This window comes from Gavia stellata, chromosome 2 (genome assembly GCF_030936135.1).
Source record: "Gavia stellata isolate bGavSte3 chromosome 2, bGavSte3.hap2, whole genome shotgun sequence".
Classification (NCBI taxonomy): domain Eukaryota; kingdom Metazoa; phylum Chordata; class Aves; order Gaviiformes; family Gaviidae; genus Gavia; species Gavia stellata.
In genome coordinates this window covers 67,218,974-67,244,867 of record NC_082595.1, presented here as the reverse complement: position 1 = coordinate 67,244,867, position 25,894 = coordinate 67,218,974, and the positions used below count along the sequence as shown (strand labels likewise).

At 40.4% G+C, this 25,894-nt stretch overlaps 2 protein-coding genes across 2 annotated transcripts; one reads left to right on the top strand and one right to left on the bottom strand.

Moving 5' to 3' along the window:
- The first annotated feature begins 1,765 nt into the window (after window positions 1–1,765).
- Window positions 1,766–4,158, top strand: TSTD3 (thiosulfate sulfurtransferase like domain containing 3). The gene is made up of 3 exons (XM_009810177.2): window positions 1,766–2,027; window positions 2,251–2,410; window positions 3,758–4,158. Exons 1-3 carry the CDS (start codon window positions 1,766–1,768, stop codon window positions 3,819–3,821), a joined length of 486 nt encoding a protein of 161 aa, XP_009808479.2. The 3' UTR covers window positions 3,822–4,158.
- A 4,327-nt stretch (window positions 4,159–8,485) lies between these two features.
- Window positions 8,486–25,575, bottom strand: CCNC (cyclin C). The gene is made up of 12 exons (XM_059833114.1): window positions 25,499–25,575; window positions 24,619–24,725; window positions 20,854–20,938; window positions 20,541–20,610; window positions 18,970–19,021; window positions 16,094–16,149; window positions 14,773–14,808; window positions 12,868–12,959; window positions 12,066–12,133; window positions 11,703–11,782; window positions 9,604–9,722; window positions 8,486–8,965 (listed from the first exon to the last, which is right to left on the bottom strand). The coding sequence occupies exons 1-12, from the start codon at window positions 25,528–25,530 to the stop codon at window positions 8,911–8,913; spliced, it is 852 nt and encodes a 283-aa protein (XP_059689097.1). The 5' UTR covers window positions 25,531–25,575; the 3' UTR covers window positions 8,486–8,910.
- Window positions 25,576–25,894: the final 319 nt, after the last annotated feature.

The following is a 25,894-nucleotide window of genomic DNA, read 5'->3' as shown; positions in this document are numbered from 1 at the left end:
GGAAGGCTGAAAAGTTTGTGGGGAAAAAAAACCCAGATGATAGAAGAAGATGCAGTAACAAAAAAAATCAGAAAGGCAGTAAGACTTGATGAAAGCCTAGGTGTGTGAAACATTTCTTCGATCAATGAAGGCTTCAGTCAAATGAGAAGATGAGGATAACGGATGTGCAAGGGTAAATGCGGCTGGGTAATCAGCTGGGAAACGTCACCACTGGGGATGAGTGTGGGAGGCTGGGCACAAATAGAGAGGGAGTGAAATGAAGAAGAGGTGAAATGGAGAGAGAGTCCCAAGAAGTGAAATGAAGAAGGCTGCTGAGGAGGGGTTGAGTGAGTGCTGGATGACAGGGCCATGAAGGCGAGAGGAGAACTGAATGTGCTGCGTCTCACCTTTTCACCGACCGGGGCAGTTCTCCTAGCTTGATCTCCTCTGACTTCAAACTTGCAGTCTTTCACAGGATGACTAGTGCATTAGTCCGATTTCTGTAAGGCAGCTAGTGTGTTCTCTCTTTGTGTGTATATATGTATGATCAAGGGTCAAACTAAAACCATAAATTAATGTCTAAAAATGCAACTTCATGTGAATATGCATTTCATACAAAAAGTATCCTGACACTCCTCATCACATGCTTTATGGTCCTTACAATGATATATGCAATAAATGGAGAGTAACTCTGGTTGTTACTTTACTACAGGTAAAATCCGCAGTAAATTATACTTGAAAAGATAATTTCTAGAAGTAGTGCATTCTACCCATACCTTTTTGAAAACGGAAAACAGATAAAACTTCAACTCATACATAGATACACTGCTTCAAAGAGACAATTTGCAAATGCCAGTCAAGGAGGCCATATGGAGAGGCTGGCAGAAGGGCAGCTAGTGAACCAGTTATATGTGCCAGGTTCAATTTGTCACACTTTACAGTACCAAGAAATATTTTGTTCTCCTTTTGGGAAGGAAAGCTCTCATTAGTGAAGATTCAACAACATACTCCTCAAAATGCATCTTTTATGAAGATAAAAGATCCAGCACACCTGCCTTTAAAGACTGGAACCACTGGTTCATAATATATCTACAAAGGTATGTAGTAGATAGAGAGTACTGCTTTAAAACACGCTGAACAGCGGGACCCTCATTTCTCCACTTAAATCATGTCTTGGCCGTCAGACCTTGGGGCTGGAAGACTGACAGCTTTCAAAACAAAAGCGTGTGGAAGCGAGGGATGCGGTTACTACCCTTGGACCACAGCTCCCGTGGCTGGAAGGGGACAGTGGCAAGGGTGAAAGAGGTGCAGGCCAGTGCTAAAATCACCTTTCTCCTCAGGTGTAACACTGAGGGGGTTTTGGGGAATTACTCTGAGTGGATTCACAAAGGGGAAAAAAAAAATAAATTAAAACTGATTGTTTTTAACCCAGCCTGGCTCCCCCGGCGGTGCTCCCTGAGCCCCAGCGCCGCACCAAGGCCCCCCGGCCCCCGCTCTGAGGAGAGGGCGGTGCCGCCCGAGGAGCCGTCTCCTCCCCCGCCGGCGGGGGGGGGAGGCTGCCGGCGAGCGGCAGGGGCGGCGCGGGCGGCCGCCATCTTCGGAGGCGGCTGATGGGGCTCGGGGGCTGGGGCTGGTGGTCGGTGGCGCGGGCCCTGCGGGCGGCGAGCGGCAGCTGGTGGAGGGCGGCAGCGCCCGGTAAGGCGGGGGGCGGAGTGGCGGCTGGGCCTCTCCGAAGGCGGGCGGTGGGGTGACGCTTGCCGGCGCCCGAGGGGAGCCGTGTGTGAGTATGTTAAACGTTATTAGGGGCCGTGGCCTTCCCCGAGAGGCCGGGAGAGCGGGGGCTTGCTCTGGGCTCACGGGCTGCGCCTCTCTGTCAGGTCCCGGGGCGGTGGGTGCCACCAGCCGCAGCCTCTGTGCCGGCGGGGTGCCAAGCCTTTCCTACCAAGAGCTCAAAGACTTGAAGAAGACCAACGTCCTCCACATAGACGTGCGGGAGAGGTGGGAGATCGACAGATTTGGAAAAATCCCAGCGTCCATCAACATACCGCGTAAGTTATCGACGCTGCAACGTGGAGACGTTGGGTGTTCCCTTTTGCTTGATGGTCAAGTCTGCGGACAAGTGGCGGTGACTGAGCAAAGAGGGTCTGTGCTACACAGCAGCTAGTATGTTGTCAGGCTAAACTTTTCCTCCAGAGGAACTGGAAGCCTTACAGTGTAAGCCTGTTTGTCGATGGAGAATAAATAAGACTTTTTTTTTCCTGTATTTCCCAGTGGGTGAATTAGTGGAAGCTCTGCAAATGGACCCAATGGAGTTCAAGGAGCAGTACAATCAAAAGATGCCATCCAAGTCAGACCCTGTGGTTTTCTCCTGTTTGGCAGGAACAAGAAGTAAACAAGCACTCAGTTTTGCTACATCCTTGGGTTTCAGCAGGTATGACTTGTGTGTTTAAGGATGCGATTAATGCAGTCTCCCCCCATGAAGCAGAACTCGTACTCGGCTTTCTGTGGGCGAGGGTAAAAATTTATGTGTGGAATATGAACGAAACGACTGGTATTTGAGTTAGACACGTCCTCTTGTCTCCACTGAACCTTGAAAGAAGCCGTTGGGTGTTCCAGCAAAGTGAGGTGTATCACCCTGTGAAGCAACCCCTCAGCAGCTCTGCGCGTGTGCCGCAGGTGACGCAATCTGCTGCAAGACCATGCTGCCACTGAAGGGTCATTCTGCCTCTTAGGGCTCCCTCGCTAAGACATTGCTTCCTTATACAGCTTCATAAGCGCTATTCCTGAGACAAAGGATGATTGAAAAGGTGGAGAACTGCTTGCTTTGGTAGAAGTACAATCATAAATTAGATTAAATAGTTTATGAAACCACACCCTTTGTTAAATTGCAGTTCTACTTGTACAGGTCACAGTTGACAAAGTACGCCTTCACTTTCGGTAAAGCATTGGATTGTTTGCCAGGAGTAAAGCAGTGAAGGCAATAGCGACAACAACAATGAGATTGATAGAGTGAAAGCAAAAGCAGCGTTTGGTTGGCAGAATTGTTACACCTGTGCCAGAAGGTGCCTTGCTGACTTGAAGACTGCAGATAAAATTTAAAAAATTGGTTGGTTGATCATGTTTTTGCTGAACTGCAATTCATGAACTGGAATATCCCTGGTAATTCTAGTCAAAAGTATGGAACCACATTCTTGTTTTTATAAATATATTGTTTTTAATAAGTGCAAAATATCCTCCATTACCTGTTTTTCATGCTGTCTAATTGAAGGAGTCAGTATTGTTTTGCATGGTGAGGTTTTTGTTTTCCAGAGTTTAGTTTTGTGCAGGCTTATGCCAGATCTGTAGAGCATGTAGGTTTGCAAGAAGTAAAGATCAGTGTGCTGCGTTTATTTGATGACATCTGAAGTATTAGACATAATAACATGTAAGTCTCTCACCGCAGTGAGCCTGTTCTCTTCTTTTTTTAAAAAGAAGTGGCAAACTGTTTCATTGATCCAGCTACTACTACTTGCTTGATGTTTGATCTCCAGCATTGTGTCATTTGGAAGAAAAGAGTTACAGAACACACTGCATGGAAGCAGGCAGCGTTAGAGTACGAGGAATGTCAATCTGGCTCATTGAAGCTAGGGAGAAGTGTATTTGATTGTAGAGAATTTCTGTATGTTTTTTTTCTCTAATTTTTTTTTTTTTGTTGGTTGGTTTGGGGTATTTTGCTATGTCCTCTTAGATACCTTTTTCAAGAGGAGTCCTTAACATTGTATCTTCTGCATATTTTCAGAGTTCAGCAATATGCTGGTGGCTTTGAGGACTGGATAAAACATGAACCTCCAGAGAAAAAATGAAGATGACTACCCCAATTCTTGCCCCATCAAGGCTTCAGCATGGTCTGTAGGTTTTAGCATTCAAACTACGCGCATTCCACTTCCAGAATACAGCCCACTCCTATTTTCTTGTGTAAATGGACATTCACCTTCAAATAGCCATGCATATCAACTGCTTGGCTTAAATTGTATCTGTAGACTATGACACGAACAGAGGACGTTAGGTTTTTTCGACCTTTACTTTGGGCTATGTTTTTTGGTGGAAGTATGTGAAGAGAACCTAAGTCCTTATTATGTTTACTAAGATTTTTCTATGATGTAGTTTATGACTGTTGAAACTAATGATGATAGAACAAATAAAATTATCCTCTCCCAAGTAACTGTGTTGGGTATTTTGTTTAGAATAGTTAAACTGCAGATATTCTAATGGAACTGGGGTAACTGCCCTAAGCACAGATTTATTATACTTCATGTGTAGCTGGAGTTTTAAAATAGTTGCTGTGTTATCAAAGAGTACAAGTACAAATTTTTAGGTTCGTATAATGTGACTGTAAGGCCAAAACTTCACTACTGGTCAGAAAATACAAAGGGAAACTGACCTGATGCTAGAACACTCACTGTTCAAAATGTTGTGTGATTCCTTATTTTAATAATATATCCATTTTTATATGCAGATCTGCTTCTGAGCACAAAATGCCATAGCATTCAGTCAACAACTTCTCTTCCTTCAGCAGCTCAGCATTAAGTGAGAACTTGCCTATATTTGAAGTTACTATTACAGAGATATAATCGTGTTAGGCTGGAAAATTTGAGGCGTCCAAGGAAGTTACTAAACTCCCTCCCTTCTTTTATGTACATTAATTTGCGTGTCTTACACTTTAAAAAACAACCCAACCCAACCCATCCCATCCCCACCTATGACTTTGCATAGCCATAATTTTAAAGGGTTTTTTTGTTTGTTGTTTAATGTTGTTAGCAGTTCAGGGGAACTAGCAAAGGTGAATTGCTTTGGCCTCTAGAAAATTTAAGTCCTAGCACAAAAGTTCAGGACTTTGCAGGATGTCTGGAAAAAGGAATTAAAATTTCTGGTTCTGCTCTAATCAGTATTGCAGGCAACGTGCCCTTATCCTACAGCTCTTCCATTCTGACAGTGCCATCTGCATGGTGAGAAGAGGCCCTAAAAAATATACCCTTTCGAGTTTAGATAACAGAAGAGGAAAAGTAACTAATCTTACTAGAATTTGATTTCCAGTAAGTCCCACAGCCTCTCTGCAGTCATTTGTTTCTAGAGGAGAACTCCCATAGTTGGCACAGCCAGCTGTGTTAGCTGTGCTGCCCTGATGGTGTATCTTATGGGGGTTTCTGTTCTCTCATCTTTGCTAATAATTAGAGACCTTGTGGTGTAGCTGTCATAATAGTGAGTAATGAGTGCATTTTTCTTCAAAGTATCATTGGCTTTGTAGGGGTCTTATTGCTATACTTTATTTCCAATACATAAAAAAAAAAACCCAATAACTTAAACAGAATTTAGACAAATTTCCAAAATACTGGTTTAGTTTACCTGATGAATTAAGGGGAGTAAGATGAAATTAAAATGCTAGGATGAGTATGGGTGTTACCTTGTTGTGGTCAATTACTCTGCAATTCTCACTATCTTACTCTTGAAAGGTCTTTTATAGGCTGGATCAGGAGGAGTAACAGATGCCAACAGTTTTGTTGGATTTAGCCAAATCCTATGATCTATTAATTTTGCGTATTTAACATGACCTAGACTGTCAGTTTCACAATGCTGTGGGCACATAGTCAAAGGGGCAACTGAAGCCCACTGTTGGCTGCGTTATGCCAGGCCTCACCAGGACTAATGATGCCTTTGGATCTAGATCATTAAGGTCAGATGCATAGAAAATTTGAGACACACTAATAATATTTAGCTAAACATGTAATTAATCATGCCTAGCTGTATTGACCAAGCCACCAAACTTCAGTATACAGATGAACAAAGCAACTAAACTTAGTCACAATTTAGTCATAAGTGGCCAATGCTTCCCTTTCCAGTTACATTAAAGTTTGTTGGGAACATCTAAAACTAAATAGCCACAAAAACCAAACAACAAACAGTTATACTGGGTCACTCCAAGATCTGTCTAGCCCATTATTTTCTGTTTGGCAGCAACTGGTAATAAACATCTGAGGAAGAGCATAAAACCGGGTAAGTATGTATGTAGTGATACAATTCCCAGATAATTCTCATTTACAACTCAGAGTGCTTTGATACTTCCTTCAGGCTTTGCATGTCTTGGTAGATTTGAGTATTTGTAAATTTTCAGCACAAACTGCCAGCAGTCACAGCAGGCTGCAGGGGGTTTAACAATGCATTGTGAGAAGTCTTTCCCTTTGTTGCTTCTCAAAGTGCCATGTATTGTTTTCATCGGATGCTCCTGCTTTGTCTGTCAGAAGTGATGAACAGTTGTCCCCTCATCAGTCTTCACACCACTCATGATTTTTCTAGACCCCTGCTATCTTTTCTGAGCTGAAGAGTTGTGGATTTTTTTTTATAGGAAAGCCACTGTATATGTCTTTTTTTATTTTCATTAGTTTTTATTAGCCTTGGTAGTTTTTTACAGGGTGTTTCTCAAACTATTTGTAGCTTATCAAAGTTGATGATCCTTTTTGTGTATTCCTCTCTATCTTCCTTATGTGGCTATAAGCTGCTTTTCAAATGATGCTTTTTGAGTTAAAAAACTTGTCTGATCCAGTTCAGTTTGCTTCCTTTTGGGTTTTTCCTTAAGTCTTTTTGGCTTAGATGTCCTGTGTTTGCTTTGACACTCCGCTGTCGCCTGTAACCATATAATCTGCGAACACTTTCAGCTACCTCTCTTTTAATAAGGTACCTCATTTTCATGCATTTCTCTCCTTTGAAATGAAGCACAGTAAAGGTGGGTTTTTTTCTGTCTGGTTGGTAGCAAAGCTGTTGAATTCACATTACGTTCCATCTCCTGTTGTTCCAATTTACATCTTTTTATAACTGTCATCACTGAATCCCGTTCCTTTGACTGCACTTTTTTGCCTTTCACTGTTCACACTGGAATCAGAGCTGATAAAACTATCCTCATCTCCCCAGTAGAGAAATTACTCAAGATACTTCTATTTACCATCAAGAAGTGCGTGATATTTTAGCTCTGAGGTTTAGGTCACATAGGTAATTTAAGTGTGAAATAAAGTCTGTAAAGGCTCTTGAGCAGCAAGAAAACTTCTAATCACTCCAGCCAGAATTCTTCATGAATAGTGTAAAATCCCTAATTTCAGAACATTAGCTCTCTTAGCAGATTATGTGGTATATGCAAGAAGACTGATGTTTACCTAAAGAACAGTTCCTGTTTAAGAACTCCACACAGTGGTCAAGTTGCATTGATTTATTTCTACTCCCCAAGTCCACATTACAAATAGCACGTTGTAGACATTAAGAAACAGAGGCATATAGCCAAATGCCACTTCCTCAGTCAAGTGTCTATAAAAGGTATGGATCAAATGGCAACAAAAGTAGTAGAGACGAAAACATATATATTTTCTATCTCAAAGTGGTTTGGGCTTATTCACCTGATGTTTTACAAAAATAATCTGAACAGAAATAAATGCTAGTAGCCTAATGGGCCACACACAAAGACACTTCAGTTCTATTTCACTGAATGACCAGCCAATTACAAGGACAGGTATTTGCAAAAATATTTTTTTTTAAGGGGCCAGGTTTTTTGAACCAAGACGCATCATAGAGCAAGGGTTTTCAAGAATTTCCATCCAATATTTCAGACCAGTGAAGTGTGTTGCTTCAGGAAAAAAAAAAAGGAGAACAATGTTACTGCACTTTATCATTCAATTTTTATACTTGGGCAAGTCGGCATTATCGTTCAAAATTAAGTTGTACAGAACTTAATTAGAAACAAAGTTATCTAAAAAAGTCAAGAAATTCGATTTAGGCCAATTCCTGACTTCAGTGGGATATCTGCCTGAGTAAGGAACACAGGATATGGCCTTCTGTTTGAAGGAATCTCATTTTCTCCAGCACATATTTAACCAAGGAATCCCATTTCAGTTATTCTAAAGAGTTGCTCCTAACATCACAATTAAAATTAGCCAGTATGAAGCTCACCAAAAGCTTGATCCTCTTAAATAAACTCCCTAATGAACCACACAAATTCACACTAACAGTGAAGGCAGACTAACAGTGTCTATCTTTTGTACAAAAAAAATCCACCACAAAAAATAGCAATCATATCCAGATTTGTACTTGATTGTGAAGTATTCCGATTGTACTATACAGTACATTTACTTGGAAAAAAAAAAAAATCATAGTATGTTGTGTTTTTTTAATCCCTAACACTTGAAATGTTTAAGAAAACTGCAGAATCACTATACATATTGCACTTCTCTGGTAAGCTGGGCTACTACGCTTCATGGCAAAAACATCCACATATATCTACTGAGTAAAACAGCATTTTTCTAATCCAAAAAAGGAATTTAATTTCTTTCCTGCAGCTTTCATTAAAACAGTAACAATATTCTTTGCAGGCTCTTCTGGGCTTTGTTTCTGAAGGGTTGCTGTGTTACTTGTTACAGAATCCATATTTCTTAAAAAAAAAAAAAAAATCAAGAAAACTCAAGGTAATGAATAGATCTAACATACCTAGTGCACTATCTTCCTTCAGTCACAAACAAAATGAAGACAACACAGGTCATTAATACAGTTACACTTAGGCTTCAGGTTACTGTCGCTTTAAAAATAGTTCACTTCAATGGCAAGTTACAATTTTCTCAAAGCAAACAGAACCAATAATGAACTATTTGTTTTGAGTGGATAGTGTTAATCTTTTGCAGCTTGGTTTAATGTTTGATTCCTTACGCTGAAAAATCTTAGTACGTTTGCTCCAGCGTCAGAGAAAATGATGCAGTTTTAGAGAAAAAGCTTTCAAAATGCTTGACACAAACAAGCTATTTATTCTTCAAGTTCTTTGTCAAAGATGTTACTAAAACCTTCTGTCCATTTCATGAACACAGGCAAGATCCCAGGATGTCTTGAGTCGAAGTGGTCCATAAAGAAATTCTTTGGAATGTCTTACGACTGGCTATAACTAGAGTTCTGGCTACCGTTTGGACCCTGTTCTCCTTCACTGTTTGGAAGAAAAAAAAACAAAACCTCTCTTCAAAAAAGAAGCATCTTATTACATTTTTGTCCATTTTTTAATTAAAAATACGGTATTCTGAAAGTAGTAAAAACCTTTTGAAGGAAAACACTTCAACATTACACTAACAGGTTAAGATATTCTGCTCCGTTTCATAAAAAACGCAAAGGTTATTCTCAGCGTGCATAAATAACTTTAGTGTATTTATTTGAATAATAATTTCAATATATCCCCATGCAGCTGCCTGCTGAACCTACTTCTGAAGTCAACATATCAAGGTTCACGTTACAGAAACATGTGCACAGGAATTTGCATGTGCAGATTCCCGACAGTGATATTTAATCACAGTAATTAAATACGACATCAAGCAGGCCCAGTTCCAGCCTCACACCATGGTTCCTCACATTTGCTAAGCTGTATTGATCACTTTCTAATCACATTAACACTCTCCATAAAACAACAAATGTTCTGCTTCTCACTAGCTCCTGAACAATCCAACTGGCTGTTTATAACAGAAAGGTCTGCACTGTAAAACCATATGCTACACCTCAAATTAAACATTTGCTCATTCTTAAAATAGTAGTCCAGTTTTTCCATACGACGGGTGTATCAAGTAAGTACAGTACCTGTTTGGAGGTGGTTTTGGTTTAGGCATTTTACTAAGAATAGTAGCCATCTCTTTCCTCTCATCAAAGTTCTTCCACTGCTCATACAGCTTCAGAATAACCCTGATTATTTCTAAAATCTGATTAGAAAGAAAAGAGATCCTAAGGTCAGACACAATAGTGATTTTATCTTTGTCGCAGTCAGTTTAAGTGTGTAATTAATTAAACAAGCCCTGAACTGAAATTAAGCAGCACAATTTTCATATTATAAACAGAGCTGTCTCACATTTAATCTGGTCTGGCAATGAACCATTGCTATAATTAGTTTTTTGATTTAATTGTGAATGGAAGCCTGAACAGAATACTTTCCCTCCCGTTCGACTGTATATACCACTTCTCCTCCCCTGCAAGCTGAATAGCTTTTTATTTATTTATTTGCAACTACTGTCACAGCTTGTAACTATGCTACTGAGAAAATATGGACACCTGGCAGCATGATTGCAGCTAGATGACCATGGATTACCAATACAGTAATTGATGATTATCAAAGTTCTATACATGTCAGAGGCACAGTGTAGGGAAAAAATAAAAGCCCAAAACCATTGGTCTGAATTTTTTCCTTCCAAGAAATAAAGAGCCAAGGAGCATCTAAATACTTCTTATTCATTATATTCTTCTCGTTATTATTTTTATTATATTCTTATTCTATTCTTATAGAAGTATAATAAGAATTGCTGAACTTTCATATTCCACTTCTGGAAGCATAAGCACTCTCTACCAGTTTGGACATTTTCTACCTACTGCACCTCAACTACCTTAATTTTCCTTTTAAATTTCTAACGCAATATTCTATAAAAAAGGTGGATAATGTTTGGTTCCTAATTTGTTTCATCATTCTCTAAATTAATAAAATCAACTTCTTTCTTCTTTTTAATATATGGACTTTGATTAAGTGCTAGAACAATATATATTCTTGAAACAGAAGTCATAGTTGGCTAAGAGGTCCATGGTGTCAATGTAAAAAAATCAAGCTTAGATTGTATCACTGGCATGAGAACCAGGACATGTAAACGTTCAAATGTGTTCAGTATCAAGCTTATGGTAACCTTATCTGTCAAATATAGGTTGGCTCTCCTCTGCTGCCAATTTATTATCACCCTGCTTTTACATGCATGACAACATAATTCACAGAGCTCTTGGTGCAGCATAGCATCCACACTGCACTTAAATTTGAAGACAAATCCTGGAATACAAATACAATGCCAGGATATCGTCAGTGGGGTAAAGGGCAATACCACAGGCACAGAGGGCAATGGTACGTCTCACCCATAATGTGCTATTTAATTCCAGACACTCAGTTTCAAAAAAGACTGAAAAATTTTTGCGGAGTGAAACAGTGTGACAAGGAGTATGAGTACTAGTTTGGCTTGCTTGCTGAAGCTAAACAAAGGTTAAAGAAGTCAACCTAAAAAGTAAAAGGAACTAGTGAAAATGAAGAATATTATTGGTATGAGAACAACTGCACCTTGGAACCTGATAAATTTACGAAGGGGATTATTTGACATGGAATTTGCAATAGCAGGGAACTCAACTGAATGATCTTGGCATCCCCCTGTTTAACATTGACTGAAGTCACACTCCTGGTCATCCTGAAAGTGTCAAGAACATTTCACACTCTGCCATACTATGTACATTTATAGGGAGAAAATAAGAACAGTATGTAGGCACAATGCTGAAAGGCAAATCACAGATCACATGCACTAGAATTTAAGTCTCAAACTCATGCTGGCAATCTTGAATGAAAAAAACACTGGGAATTCTTTTTCTGGCAGAAAATGCAAAGGATACTGGGTTTATATTTCCATCTGAACAATGGCAACACCAGCAACACTTTGCCATTATGCAATGCTTCTGTCTTGACTTTCAGAGCAGGGGGATAACTGAATGGCCTGACATTGTCTCCATCCCCGAGAGACATACCTAATTTCAACAGTGCCTAACATATGATCACTGAATGAAGTTCAAATCAGTACCGCAGACATGTAAGACAGTAGTTTTATAACCATGAGTACCATTTCTGTTCAGTCCATAACAGGTGGCATGAGGCAAAAACAAAGTACCTTTTCCATATCAACAGATAGCTCAGCAAACCATTGCCTTGCATCCTTCTGCTGGACGACACAGGCCACATGTAGGCAAGCTGCAAAGATCAGGTGACATGGATATTGAGCAAAGATCCACTCTTGATACAGTTAGAAGCATTCTATTTTTTATAAACACTATACAGTTCAACAGAGAAAACACAGGATTAATTACCTGATTTTTCTTCAGGACTTTTTAAGTTGCAAGGCTACACTGGCAGTACTGTATGAAACACAAACTGAAGCACCTTATGAGGGCACTATAAGGAATGCTTGTTGATGGGACAGCGCACAGAAGACATCCATTTAAACACGACAAGAGACATTACTTGTGTTACTTACCTAGAGCTATCATGAAAGGAGGGTACAGCAGACAAAGATCAGTTCTATATGTGTCATTCACTATCCTCCTGTGCAAAGAAGAACTTGTAAGTATCATCCTATTCACCTTTAGACTATATGACTTCAAAAACTGCTGTCAGTTTATAAATATTTCGTCAGTTTCCCAGATGGTAGAAGCAGTGAGGTTGGAGGGCAAAACAGCAACGGGAGAGATCTCTTCCGTTGTAAAAATCTCTTAAAGCTTTTCATTTTTTTTCCTTGTAGCCACAGCAGAAGTTTATCTGGAAGCACTATTTTAGTACCATAAATGTCTTTCTGCAGAGGGTGTTGATGTATACCATAAAATAATTACATCTGTTTCAGAGATAAGTAAGGGCAAGCATAAAAGTAGTATTTTTACTGTCTTTCTGTATTTGAGAAACAGTTCAAGAATAAGAGTTCTGCTAACACAGCAAAAACCGCCTATATGCTGCTTCTACCTCCTATGACAAGAAACAACAGAAAGCCAACATGGATTGAAAAAGATTACCTCTACTCATAGTCACCATTCAGTAGTGTAAAAAACAGTGCTATTAGAGCTAGTCTAAAAATAAAAATTAGACCACTGCAAAGCAAAATCATTACAGGGTTAAAGACAGAATAAGCTAAGTCAGGGACACATACCTGCACAGGTTAACTAAGGCACCCTTTGTATTCAAATATGGCTAAGCCTGCTTTTGCTTAACTACCTTTGAAGCATAACTGTTAAACACTTGCTTTCTTGCTGAAAGGAGGCACTATTATGAATCATTGTCTTCATTACCATGCGAGAGGTAGCAGCATGTCTTCTTGGCCCATATCTTGCACATATTGGAGCAAAGGTCTGTAAGGATGATATACTATCAAACAGCAGTCCTAGGAAAAATGTCAACAGGATAAAAGTTAGATTACAATGCAGAATGTGTTGTCAGTTCATATTAAAAACATTTGGTTTACAAGTCAATTACTGATTATTTTTTTCAAGTAGCATTCTGACACCTAACCGTGCTCTAATGAGGGCAGTGCTCTCTCTAGAATACCATTACATAGCATGGTTGCCACTCTGCCAATGTCCTTCCCCTAAGAGACAGAGAAAGCCACATCTGCAGCACACTGAAACCTCATTTGCTTACAAACCCGTAATTCCCACTTGGAAATACAAAACACTGCCAGAAAACAGTCTGTCACTAAATACCATACATGGAAAGCATGCCAAAATAATTGACACTGGTTTAGAAAGAGAAAGACAGACAGACAGAAAGATAGATAGAAAAAAATTCACTGCTCTCCAATCCCCTCTTTTCAGGCCTAGGCTGGTGTAAACAAGAAGGAATAACCCGCTTGCTGAAAGCAGCCAACTGTATGAATACTATAGGTAAAAGCCACATTAAGTTACACGTGCTGAACATTGAAGCGAGACAGTTATTATATATACTATATATTGCATAGTGTACTGGAAAAATAAGTTAATCCCCAAAATGTAATTTCTTGTAAATGCAGTTACTTGTGATAAAACTCCTGTATACAAAAGTCAAGAGTTACTGCCATGTATAGCAGAGGTATCAAGGACTAAATCTAAACAGCGTATCTAAAAAGGGGCTATAACAACTGTAGGCGCAAACAAAAACTTTGATCTGACCTCCTCTGTGTCCTGTTCCCAAAACATATCCTTTCTCAGTTGCTGCCTAACTCACTAGGCTCCTCCCTGGTTTCTCTCTCCTTTTCTCTGCACTTGAGCAGAAATACTCTAGTACAGCAAGCTTGGTGACTAACCCATCCAAGTCCAACCAAGATGCAGAAATTAGGCACTACTTTACCTAAACCCTCTAAGAAGCCTGGGCTGCATCCTTTCAGCTGCCCTAGAAAACACAGCAATGGGATAGCAACCCTTACAAAAAGCAGGTGCAGCTCCTTTCATTGAAAGTGCCTGGAAGAAAATGTCACTTTAGGCTCCTTTCATCCAACAGCCTAACAGTTACAGCACCATCTCAGAAAATGGGAGGCCCTGAATTCAGTTTCTTCCTCACAGGATTCAAACCCACATCTGACTTCCTAGAAGATTACATTAATTATCAGGTTACAGACGAGCCTGAGTGGGATACTACCCACACCTTCTGCTGAAGCTGGAACGTATAGGTACAGCTCCAGATTCTTCTAGTCAAGAGGAGGAGGGCATAGAAAGAATACAACTCTTTATGCTCTTGACTGGCCATTCATCTGGGGAAATAAGGACACTGACATCCCAGTCTCTGCATCAGGACTTATATACAGTTACCTTTCTTTTAAAAACAGAAGCAGTTCTGGAAACAGAACTTATGCTTTACCCTTCCCAACAGTGTTCTAACCACTAGGATGCAGAGCCATCCACACTCCTCCTGTCCCCACTGCTCCCGCAATCTGCCCTCCTGTTGAGAAGTCCAGCTTCAATGCAAGGAGGCGAGAATGCCCTCACTCAGCCTAGATGACAGCACAGTAATTACAGTATTTTTTCTGAAAATGTAAATGTTAGACCTGCATGGACATCATTCAAAAACTGGAGGGGGGGGGGGGGGGGGGGGGGGGACACGACACAGTCAGACAGCATAATGCATATTTCATAGCACAAAATTCAAAATATTCTTCATAGTTAAAAAGTAAACTTAGGCAACAGTAAAAAAAAAAAAGCAAACCACCAAAACAACCCACCTACCATTAATTCTAAGAGATAGAATTCACATTCTAGTATCTGCAAAAAAGTAAAATCACAGTTAAACAGCAGCATGTTTCAGACAGCAGAATTATCTGGCATCCAGTTTAACATCATGAATGCACATGAATTCTCAACGCATATTTCCAACAGTCCTAAATGCATTTCATCTGAAACTACAAAACCAAACAAAAATCAAACTATTATTAGCCATTGTCTTACCACCATTATAACTTAACTCCAGTCATAGTAACAATGCATTTAAACATTTTGGATCAAGTTTACTATTAAAGACTACTTCAATAGCAGTACTTGTCTGATTTGTTTCAACATCTGGCAGCAGCAAATTGTTCCCAGTGTATAAACACTTAACAGCAATAAAGAAGTCCTTTTGTAGAATTAGAGGCTCTTTATCAGGCCACTAACATGCCAAATGGCCTTTTAAATTATTTTCAGATTTAATTTCATACGAAATATTCTGTCCAATTGTAGCAATTAAATCAGCTCTCATTTTCCATAGAGACAGTGACGTGTTAGTGATATCAAGGAAAAGACCGGACTGCCTTAGCTACAGGAAAGCAATACTCCGAAATATATTTCCATTTGCCTTTATCTGTAAAATAGCAGTGCAGTTTTGTTGCAAGGTCTTAGATATTTTACATTCTGATATATCATTTGGCTTTCTAGATTAGGTGAAAAGCAAACCAACAAAAAATCAGTATTTGTTACAGTCGATCTAAAAATAATGAGATCTGTTTAACTTTCAAAATACTACAACACAGGTCAAAACTGGTTTCAGGAAAAACTACAAAATTTCTCAGCATTGTGACTGAGAATGCCTTGAAAACCACTGGTAAATCTGAATTTTAAATAATAAATAAAACTTATTTTTCAAAAGCCATTACATTTTACAGGCAAAAATAAAACTGCTTTCTGTAAGCCAACTGCTCCTGTGTGCAAAGCTTGGAAGCATCCCAGGTGCAAGGGCTATTTACCTTCCCTGAAGCAATGTATTTGTAAACAAGAACATTCAAAAAAAGCTAAATCTCTTTTATCATCACACTATATAAAAATTACTATTTCAGTCACCCAGTCATGTCACTTCTCTTTATAGCTTTCCCATCAACAATTTAAGGAAAGGAGATTATGTAAGATTTATTACTTTTAAAAGTATCTTTCCCAATAATCTCTCCAAAACCAATTATGACCAACCTGACATATGAGTATGAAAAGATTTCTTTCTTAGAATTTAAAAGATAGGATTTCCTCCTAACAGTTATTTGTCTTTTATTTGATCAAGTTGTATTTCCAACAGCATACTTACATGGTTCATCCTATAAGGAAACTCCTTCGGAAAGGCATATGAAAACCTAGTTTTCACTACAGTAAAAAGAAATCAGTATGTTAAAAATTATGTAATTAATACTTCTATTTCTTTCCCTTTCTATTAATTCATCTGTATATAGCCCTTCAAATCCATTTGGCAGCACAACTGCTTGCAACACAAAAGGTTTGTATTTGAAAGAGAAAAGTTAAATTATAAGATTTAAGATCCCAAAAGGCGAAGAGAAATACACCTGAAACCCAGATTTGCACAGGTACTCTCATCCAGACACTTGTCTGATGCTTTGGGCACTATTAAATCTTCTGGTTAACCACTAACTAGCTTATGGGCACCTAACTTTCCACAGGTTATCATTCACAGAGCTACTGATGTCACTCCAAATCTGGTGATCTCTTCAGGATCTCAGTTCCAACACTGAATCCAAATGGAATTTTCACGTGGGATTTTTTACACAGGCTTGATCCTTCAACAGGTGAGATTTTAGATCACGTAATGAAGTCTTAGAAAAGCAAGACCAAGGGCAGGGTGAGGGAGCTCAGCCGATAGATCTTGTACATCCGCAATGTCAAGATTTTGGATATGCAAAAATCAGGCTCAAATTCACAGCAAGAAGTCAATTCACCACACTGCAGATCAACATCCTAGGCACTGGATTATCAGACATTTCAAGGGTGTTTCTCTCCTTGAGAGAGACACCTAAGCATCTGCTTAAGCATATGATATGATTCAAGACGCTTGCCTCCAAGAGAATGTTCAAATATATCCTCAGTTTTCTAGCTTATGATGATCCCTGACTTAGATACCTAATTATTCTCATGCATTTTACAAGAAGAACAGGCACAAATAGTGCACTGTTACGAATTATGTTAAGTTGCAAAAACAGAGTGATTTCATATTAGAATGAAAAGAAAAACTTAAGTACACTTGAGGATGTGGATTTGAGATTTGTACAAGTGAAACCTTTAAAAATGTGTTTTTAAGTCCCTGTCCTCCAAGGAAAACAGGTAACATTTAACATCCTGGAAGTGGGAAATATTCCTTACATTAATGATAGACAGTATAGTATGAATTGATACTACTTCCAGAAAATCAGTACACCATTCATTTTGATGAAAAGACAGTGTCAGTCCTCTGGACTAAAGACTTCAACATTTAGACCTATGATGGACTTTGCTAGAAAATTTGCTGTAGGACAGTTAAGATTAGGCTACTGGTTGGAAATTTTAATTATCTCAAGAAAGAGAAGAATGAATAAAACAGGTTTCTCAAGAAGCATGCAAACTGAAGAGATACATAGCAAAAAAATAAACCACTTTGAGGGGGAAGATAGGAAAACAAAACATTTTTCCCACAAAGCAAGCTGCAGACACAACCGTATGGATCTGTCCTTCTAGTGAGCTGCAGAAAAAGAGCGAAAAGCTTTTGAAGAGGTTGCCAGAAACCAATCTGAGATTATCTTCCTCAAGGAAGCATGTATTACTAACTTCCTGTTTCTACCTAACTAAAAGCAAACAAACCTTTTCAATCAACAACTATTATGCTAGTCACCCCTTTTGTTAACTTTCTTTTACTTGTCTAGGCGCATCTTTTTTTGCCTTTTGTATGAAGACCTCCAAAAAAATTGCTGTGTGCTACTCAATGAACTCTGGTAAAGGAAAACCAGGTAGAATAAAATACATTAAATCCTAGAAGAAAGCCTGTTGCTTTTTGTCCCCGTTTCCATGAAATGCAGAGTACTTATCAGGGCAGGCAGGGCTTCTAGGTCTGAAAGAAGAACTGTGGGGGAAATCTTCTGTGGGATTCTGAGACTTGGGATTTTCCGAAACAGCACAGCTCAGGACTAGAAATCTAAATGAAATCGTCTACTGCATATTTACCAGACTCCATCTAACTTTCTCACTGATGCATCAAAACTGCCACATAGGTCTGTGCTTTGAGATGCTACTGATGTAAAAATAGCAACTCTTATTGCTAAATCCAGTACTGGTCTTGGTCGTGCTGGCACTGAAGATGTGTTTCAGTTCCTGGTGGTGGAACTGTCATACAGCCAGCCCCATGGACTGATATACTTACTGCATGTGGAGGCTACAGATGCAGCCAGTCACCTGTCCCCTCAACGGTTAAGAGGGATTTTGAAAGCACTGACCTACATTTTGAAGAGCACAGCCAGGAATTGCCTATTGAGAGCAGCTGGACCTTCTGGGTCAAATTATAGCATTCAGCTAAGGAAGCCATCACTTTAAGACCTTCATGGATGAGATGCAAGTTACAAGAACTGGGAAATATAAGGCAAGTGGGAAAGACAGAGAATTAAGTAACTCCAGTGTGATTTTATTGCATGTATTTTTAGAAATAGTATCATGTGCAAAGACTAATTTTATGATGTGGAAAAAAGGATTAAAAAAAATAGAATGTATACAGCCTACCAAAAATTCTGAAAACAGGTACCTCCATGGAGCCGTATCTTTTATAAAACAGACAAATAAAGCCCTAAGTTTCCAATTCCATCTTTGAGTAGTTCAGAATTCAATTTACTACTCGAGACTGTTTATAAACCTCAACTGCTTAATTTTATTACTTTGTTTTTATTTATGCTTGGCATAAGCTCCAACCAGAATCAACCAAAACTAATACAGAAAGGACCCTTCTGTTTCTGTATTTAGGAACAGAAGTTATTTATTCTAAATGGCTTTAACTGGCTCCTAGCAGTCAACATGCAAGCCCCCCCACCCCCCCCCGGGACTTGATAAAAAGCTATGTTTTAAAAACAAGCAAACAAAAAACCCACAAAGAAAACATCTGATCTCCCTATAGAGATACCTAACTACAATATAATGAAAATGACCAATACTTACATACAGAAGTAGCAGCAGAAATCAACCTTGTATTTGAAACAACACCAAATTCCTGAAGAAAAAGAATGGTAAATGAGGTGAACCACTTGAAATACCATATACTCACACTTATCAAATTAAAATAACGGCTTCTTACTAAACTGGCCTTCTTTATGCAGTATTTCTTTTTTCCCCCCACCCCTTTTTCTTTCCTATTTCTTTTTCTTAAGCTGACCAGGGTAAACTCTTAGGTAAAGAGTTTTTTCATTGATTAGTTACTTTGTTGTTTGAGTTGTGAGGAATAGTAAACATTTATGAAAGGTACTAAAGCCACAAAAGCTCAGTTAGCTAATAACACTCTACATATAAAATAGACAAGAGGGCTTCAAGAAGGTATGTTGTTTTTCCTTAACCCACTTGGAGAAAAAACTGCCTTTAGAAAGCTGTCATTAACTACCTTTTTAAATTATGTTTCCATGAAGCCTTAGCTCCTCTGCTGAGGCAGTCAGCAAGCTGAAATTTTTCTGTATACAGTGTTCTTTCAGAGAAGTGCATAGCTGCATCATTACCGCTATAGCTGCCCTCTAAAGTTGCAGAAGCTTTAGCGTAAGGAAGGCTGCACAGACTTCTGGTATTTGTTCTACAAATATAAGGTACATCTGTATATATACGCTCTATGTCTGTACTTTCTTAAAGGCTTAATTAACAAGCTGATAAAAAAAAACCACTCTCTCCAATACTCTGCATCTTTCTCCTCTCCTTCATCTCTTCCAAACACTGAAAGGTATCTCAGTATTTGTACAGACAACAGTATCACGTGTAGACACTGGTTTAGTAGGACTGCTTCTACCATCCACTAGGTATTTGAGTTCCTCCTGTAAAATTCATTAGTGCTGACATATCACAAATTGGCCAATTTGATTTTTTTCCATTATGCAGACACTTCTCAAACAGCTGAAAAACTTCTTGCATTACAGAGGACTATTAGCATCAGCTGGGCGCTGCTCTCTCTTGGCCACATTCAAAGTGGACTTCTAATGGTGGAGGTGTGGAGCCTTCTCAGCACTATCCCTAATGGGTCAGTTCCTTACGATAGTTTCTCAAAGACAGCGTATGAGCTACAACATACTTTTAGTTCAAGTAATGAAAGTGTGGTAAACTCTGAGGATCCCTCACTATATGAAGGGGAAAAGGATTACTAGGAAAAAAATTCAAATTATGTTTTAAAGTTTGAGTAAACATAAATAAGGAAAAACACACCAGAAAGGAGACACTGCACAATTTAAGATATATTGTATGTAAATATGTAAACACTGTATCACAGTGAAACAGCCATTTAAAATACTCTTTCCAATTTTCAGAGGCCCTTCAGGGTTAGTAATTCAGACAAAATTGTGAAAGATCAAATACTAAATAACATGTTTGAAGGCCTTCTCCGTCTCCTTTTCTTAAACACTACAGAAATCTACACAAAAAAGAGAAGGTTTCAACCCCCAAAGCATGAAGAATGACAAAAAATTTAAAAGTCCTAAAAGTTTTCTCTCTCTCATACATCACATAATTTTACATTAAAAAATTGTAATACTTCATACCTCTACTTTGGATGCCAAAAACACACACGTAGGAGCCATTAATACTGGATCTATACTTTTTAGGGAATATCTGAAATGTTATAACAAAATTATAATATGTTGCTTCATACACGTAGAACGATTAATCTATTAAGAGCACCACACTTCCTTTTGAAAAAGCAAAGCTTAAGTTAACTTTATTAGCATAAAAGCTTTACACCATCCAGAAAACAAAAGTGGCACTGTTTTTAATACAGAACTGCATTTTAAAAGGGCTACCAAAATGTGCCTAGCAAATGTTTTATTCTTGTACCATCATAATAAACAGTCCTACCTGGCATAGAATCTCTTGAAGTAGACTGTAGCAGTGGCAATAACTTGTTGTCTTAACTTAAGATGTTCACCTAAAGCCTGGATAACTTAAAAAAAAATGAACAAAAGCTTGAGTTGAGTTTTTACAACAATTTGACACCAAATAGGAAAGGATCTCAAAACATAACTAGTGCTGGGGATTCTAAGGAGCCGCAGCACAGTCTTCTCCCTCAGTTCAGATACGTTGTTCTGGTGAGACAACATGTTGCTGTAAACCTACAGACCTGCAGGTGAAGAAGCAGCACTGCATCCTGAAGCTTGTGGACACCTTCAAAAAGGGAAAGGTAACTTGACTTCATTGTGTACAAAGTGAGTATGACCTTTAAGAAGATGACAACACAAATCTCAGAAGGGTAAAGTTTGGGTATTCCATTTTAGAACAAAACAAATTCAAACACTTAAAATATGTCTATGCCTTTTCAGTGCCATGCAAAATGGATGGGTTTTTTTCAAACAACTAAAGCTGCCAACACAAACATGGTCATTAAATTTGGCAGAGGCAGCAGGTGTTAAAAAAATGACATATTTAGTCTAGGGATAGGGGGTGGGAGACCAGAGGATGCAGTCAGCTGCTCCATCATGGTGGTCCTCTGCCAGTTGGCCAAGAAACAACCCTGGTGTCATCTGTGCAGGTAGCTCTTGTTTGGCCTCCCAGGCAAAGGAAAGGTGCCAAGCAAATTAGAGGCATCAAGCTGGGATTAAGAGCAGTTGGATATAGAGGATGTCACAGTGAAACATAAGGTTATTTCTTGTTGTTTTTCCCATACTTCTTTGCAGCCATTATTCTGAGCAAGGCTTGGCTGCGTTAAGACTCCCTCTTCTTTTTTTCCTCCCTCACCAGAAATCTCCAAAACAATAATTTAAAATACACTTTAAAATATGTACAGCAAGATCAAGACAGCGACCACTGATGGGAAAAGGAAACAATTCTGTTATCAGTCATTGCTAAATTCTTAGTCTCCACTTAAGCACACAAGTCCAGATTTTCTTCTCCATGCTCTTATCCCGTATCCCTTGGGAACAGAGTACACCCTACTCTCACTTTTAATGAACATCACAGCATTTTAAAACATGCAAATATCAAGGACATTGTTGGCTAGAAAAGGGCTAAACGTAGGAGAAAACCACCCTGAACAGCACTGATGATTGGCAACTTTTTTTTTTTCCCCACAGTAAAAGGTAACTAATTTGTCACCCACTATGATTACCCAAAGCAACATTAAGTCCCCGACCGTGTCATATTACTCTTTTCCTAAAGAGAAGAAAGCCAAACTGAGACTAGCTTGCCAGCCAAAGTAGGACAAGCAAATACTGCCAGAAAGGAGGTTAAGCCCAGTATGCAATGTCTGTACAAATATGAAAACATTTATCACCATATCTTGGGAGGTTTGAAAGGAATTTTCCCTTTGATTTGACCATGGGGCTACAAAGCTCTACTACTACTAGGGCATCAGAAAAATTCAAATATTAAGCTAAACAAAATTCTCCAAATATGTTTCTCACTCCCATGGGATTTTCAGGAACGGTTAGGCCATCTGCTGTCAGAGAAAAATCAAGTGTGGTTTAGGGGAAAAAGAATGGACAAGAGCCTAGAGAGATTTAATGAAATGGAAGCTTGTATATGCTGGGAAAAAGTCCAATACTTGTAATCAATTTTTTAAATATTTTAAAAGAAACTATTGGTTTATTTATTCCCTTATGTTTACAAAATAAGTGGTTTCAGTGATTTGTTTTAAATAATTTTTTTAAAAAATCCAAGTATCTTAAGTAGCCTGTAAAACAAACATTACAGCTTCTGCCCTAAACCAGATAGGGAAATCAATTAATGTACCTTTTAACCAAAAACTCTATTAAGACTTCATGATCCAAAGAGAGAAATCAACATCAATTTCCTTTTTCAAACTATTTTAGAAGATGATCGTTTTCTTTCTCTACAGTATTAACATTCTGAGTAGCTGCGCATGGCCACACAATCAGTTGGCGATCTATTGCACTTGTTTTCCAATGAGGAGGCAGCAGGAAACTGCCCCTCTCCAGGCAATTTTCTGGTTGCTTTAGGGAACAACCATCTCCTGGGCAGACACATGCTGAATGTGACAAGCTGTGGCTGAGACTCATATCCCTGCCCAGGTAATGCAGGAGGTGGGAGAGAAGAGGGGGAGGCTCTATAAACCCAAAGCAGGGTCCCTACTCAGAGGCAGGTGATGATACAACACATATCAAGGGCTTGAAGATGGCAAACTCTGCCTGAGCTCCCACCAGTACAGAGCAGCCCCTGACTGTCCTCTCCATGAAGGTGCCTCTCTTTGCCACAGAAGGGGTGGAAGCCCAGCACCACTCTCGCCTCCAGGGTAGGCTGCGTTCCTACATGCACAAGGGAGATGCTGGCACAACTCTTCTCCAGCTGCCGCAGGTCACGCACTGTACCTTCAGGGGAGGCAAGGAGTGCCAAGCAAAAGAAGCCCAACAACCACAAACTAAAACCACCTCGGCTACTTTGTAAGCCTTTGTTTACTCAAGAAAAATACTGAAGTGAAACATTTAAAAAAGCGTATTTCATAATTCAAATTAATACTAGTGAAAATTAGCATAGAAATACAGTTTCAGAAATATCAGCACCCCCTTTTCTCTTTTTGCATTGTGAAGCTATGACACTTTGTTTTAACCTCAAGGAATTTCAGGAATTGATTTCCTGGTACCGTATAAGCAATAACACAGATGTATCCACAGCAATCAGATTTGCAGCATATGCAATTATTATAAAAATAGCTAAACTAAGAGAGAAGCTGGGATAAGTATCTTTCACGAATATCATTCCAGCACTGACATAAGATCTTCCAGTGGCCTTGGGAAAGTCACTTAACTTCTCTGTCTCAAATCTGGCCAGATAGCTGAAAAAATAAACATTCTGTACTTTAAAGGACTGCTGAGAAAAATACTTAAGGAGCTGACTGCAAACAAATTACTACTTAGCAATATGCTTTGCTTAGGGAGATTTTTTTTTTTTAAATGCAAACAATTGCACAGAAAAGAGTTTAAGTGCCTGAGTAATCTGATATGCTCCAGTGCGGCCATTCATATGGTTAAATGCTTTGCAGGATCAAGAAAGTCCTGTCTTCACAGACAAGCCGCAAACTCTTTGGGAGAACAGGCTGCCTGCCAACAGCTCCCAGAAAACTGCAGACAATTTGAGAGCCACCCGAAGGTGGGGAATCAGTCACAAGGCAAGACACAGGCTGTGGTGCAGGTTTCAAAGAACGTACTGAACACAAATAACAAGTTTCCAAGCTTTGCTGTTTAATAGGACTGCACGGATCAGCTAAAATACTTACCACAGCCCAAAAGCCCATCAAAAGCCCAGTTTGAGTATTAACGCTTGACACTGAGCCTTTATATGCTAGCTTAGCAGTTTCTGCTTGCTTCTACTCCTTTTATGGTTTTTGGTAAGAACCTCTTGAAAATAAGAAAATGTACTATGTTTCATCCCATCGCAGGTTAAAACGTTATATATGCAGATAATTTGCCTGTAAGTTCTCCTAAAATTGTGTTAATACAACTAACAAATGACAATGTTATTGATATTCCAGTTCTTTGTTAAAATAGGTTGTGAAAGTGTATGTAATATCACAGTGAAAACATTACATTCTCTAAGCAATTCAAACTTGCATTTAGACATGGCAGATACCGTACAGATCTTATGGCAGAAATAAAAATAAAACGGTTTTACCATTAGTAAAAAATATCTGTAGTTTCCAATATTCTTCTTCAGTCAGAAATTTCAAGTCTTTCTGGCGTTCCTTCAACAGATCTTGTTTATCCAAAATCCATTGTAAACTAAAGGAAGGGAAAAGTATTTCAGCAACTCTTTGTCAACATTGTATGGAGTGACTCCTGTACAGACTACAGGCTGCAGGTCGGGGCTGGAGGGCTACCGACCTTTAACCAAACCACACACAATCTTCTCAAGCAAATGTTCACTAGAGTTTTCAAAGTCAGAGGTATGAAAAAGCACTAACTAGCAGGGACCAAGATTAGCCCTCACCTACAGCGAACTAAACCGGCTGTATAGCTCTCACGCGCTGCCCGTTACCAGCACGGCTGACGTTATATCCAGTACACCACAGGCACCCACTTAAACCTCGGCGCCCTCAGCACGAGGTATTCTCAGGCAGCTCAGCCCCGGCTGCCCGCCGCTGGGGGTAAACGCCTCGCACCCCAGGGACTGCAACCGCCCGCACTCGACCGCTCGGTACCGAGGCAGCGCGGGCACCGACACCGGGACGCGCCTTCTCTCCCGGAGAGCCCCGACGCTTCGAAAGGCACGGCGGAGGGAGGCCGGCCGGCTGGCACGGCACCGCTCCGCCTCCGGCTCCCGCCGCTCTCGCACTCCAGCCCGGCTCCCGTCAGGGCTCTGCGGTGAGCAGGCCCCGGCCGCCGCTGGAAGACGCAGCCCAGCGCCGCGGCGCTGCCCTCAGCCCCCGCCGCGCCTCCCGACAGAGCCGTGCCCCGCGCCCCCGGCCCCGCCGCCCCGGGCCGGCAATGAATGGACAAAGCGCGGCGGCGGCCCGCAGCCCCCTCGCCCCCCACCCCGCGGCCGCGGCACCCACTAGTGCGAGCTCTGCCAGAAGTTCCCGGCCATGGGGAGGAGAGGAGAGGAGAGGGGAGGAGGCGCCCGGGCCCGCGATGCCCCGGCCCCGTCGCGCCAGCGCCGCCACCCCCGCGCCGGCAGCAGGAAGGACGCGGGCGCCGCCACCGCCCCGCGTCCGCCGCCGCCGGCCGGCAACACGCGCTCTGGGAAGCGTTCCCCTGCGCGCGGGTTCCGGCAGGCCCGGCAGGCCCGGCAGGCCCGGCTGGCGGCAGCCGTCAGCGGTCCGGTGGCACGGCGCCGCTGCTGCGTCCTCTCGGCCCTCACACGGCCTGCCAGGCCGCCGGAGCGCAGCCATCCGCTGTGGTGGTGAGGTGCGAAGGCCCCAGGGGCACACTGCAAGCGCCATGCTGCCGCG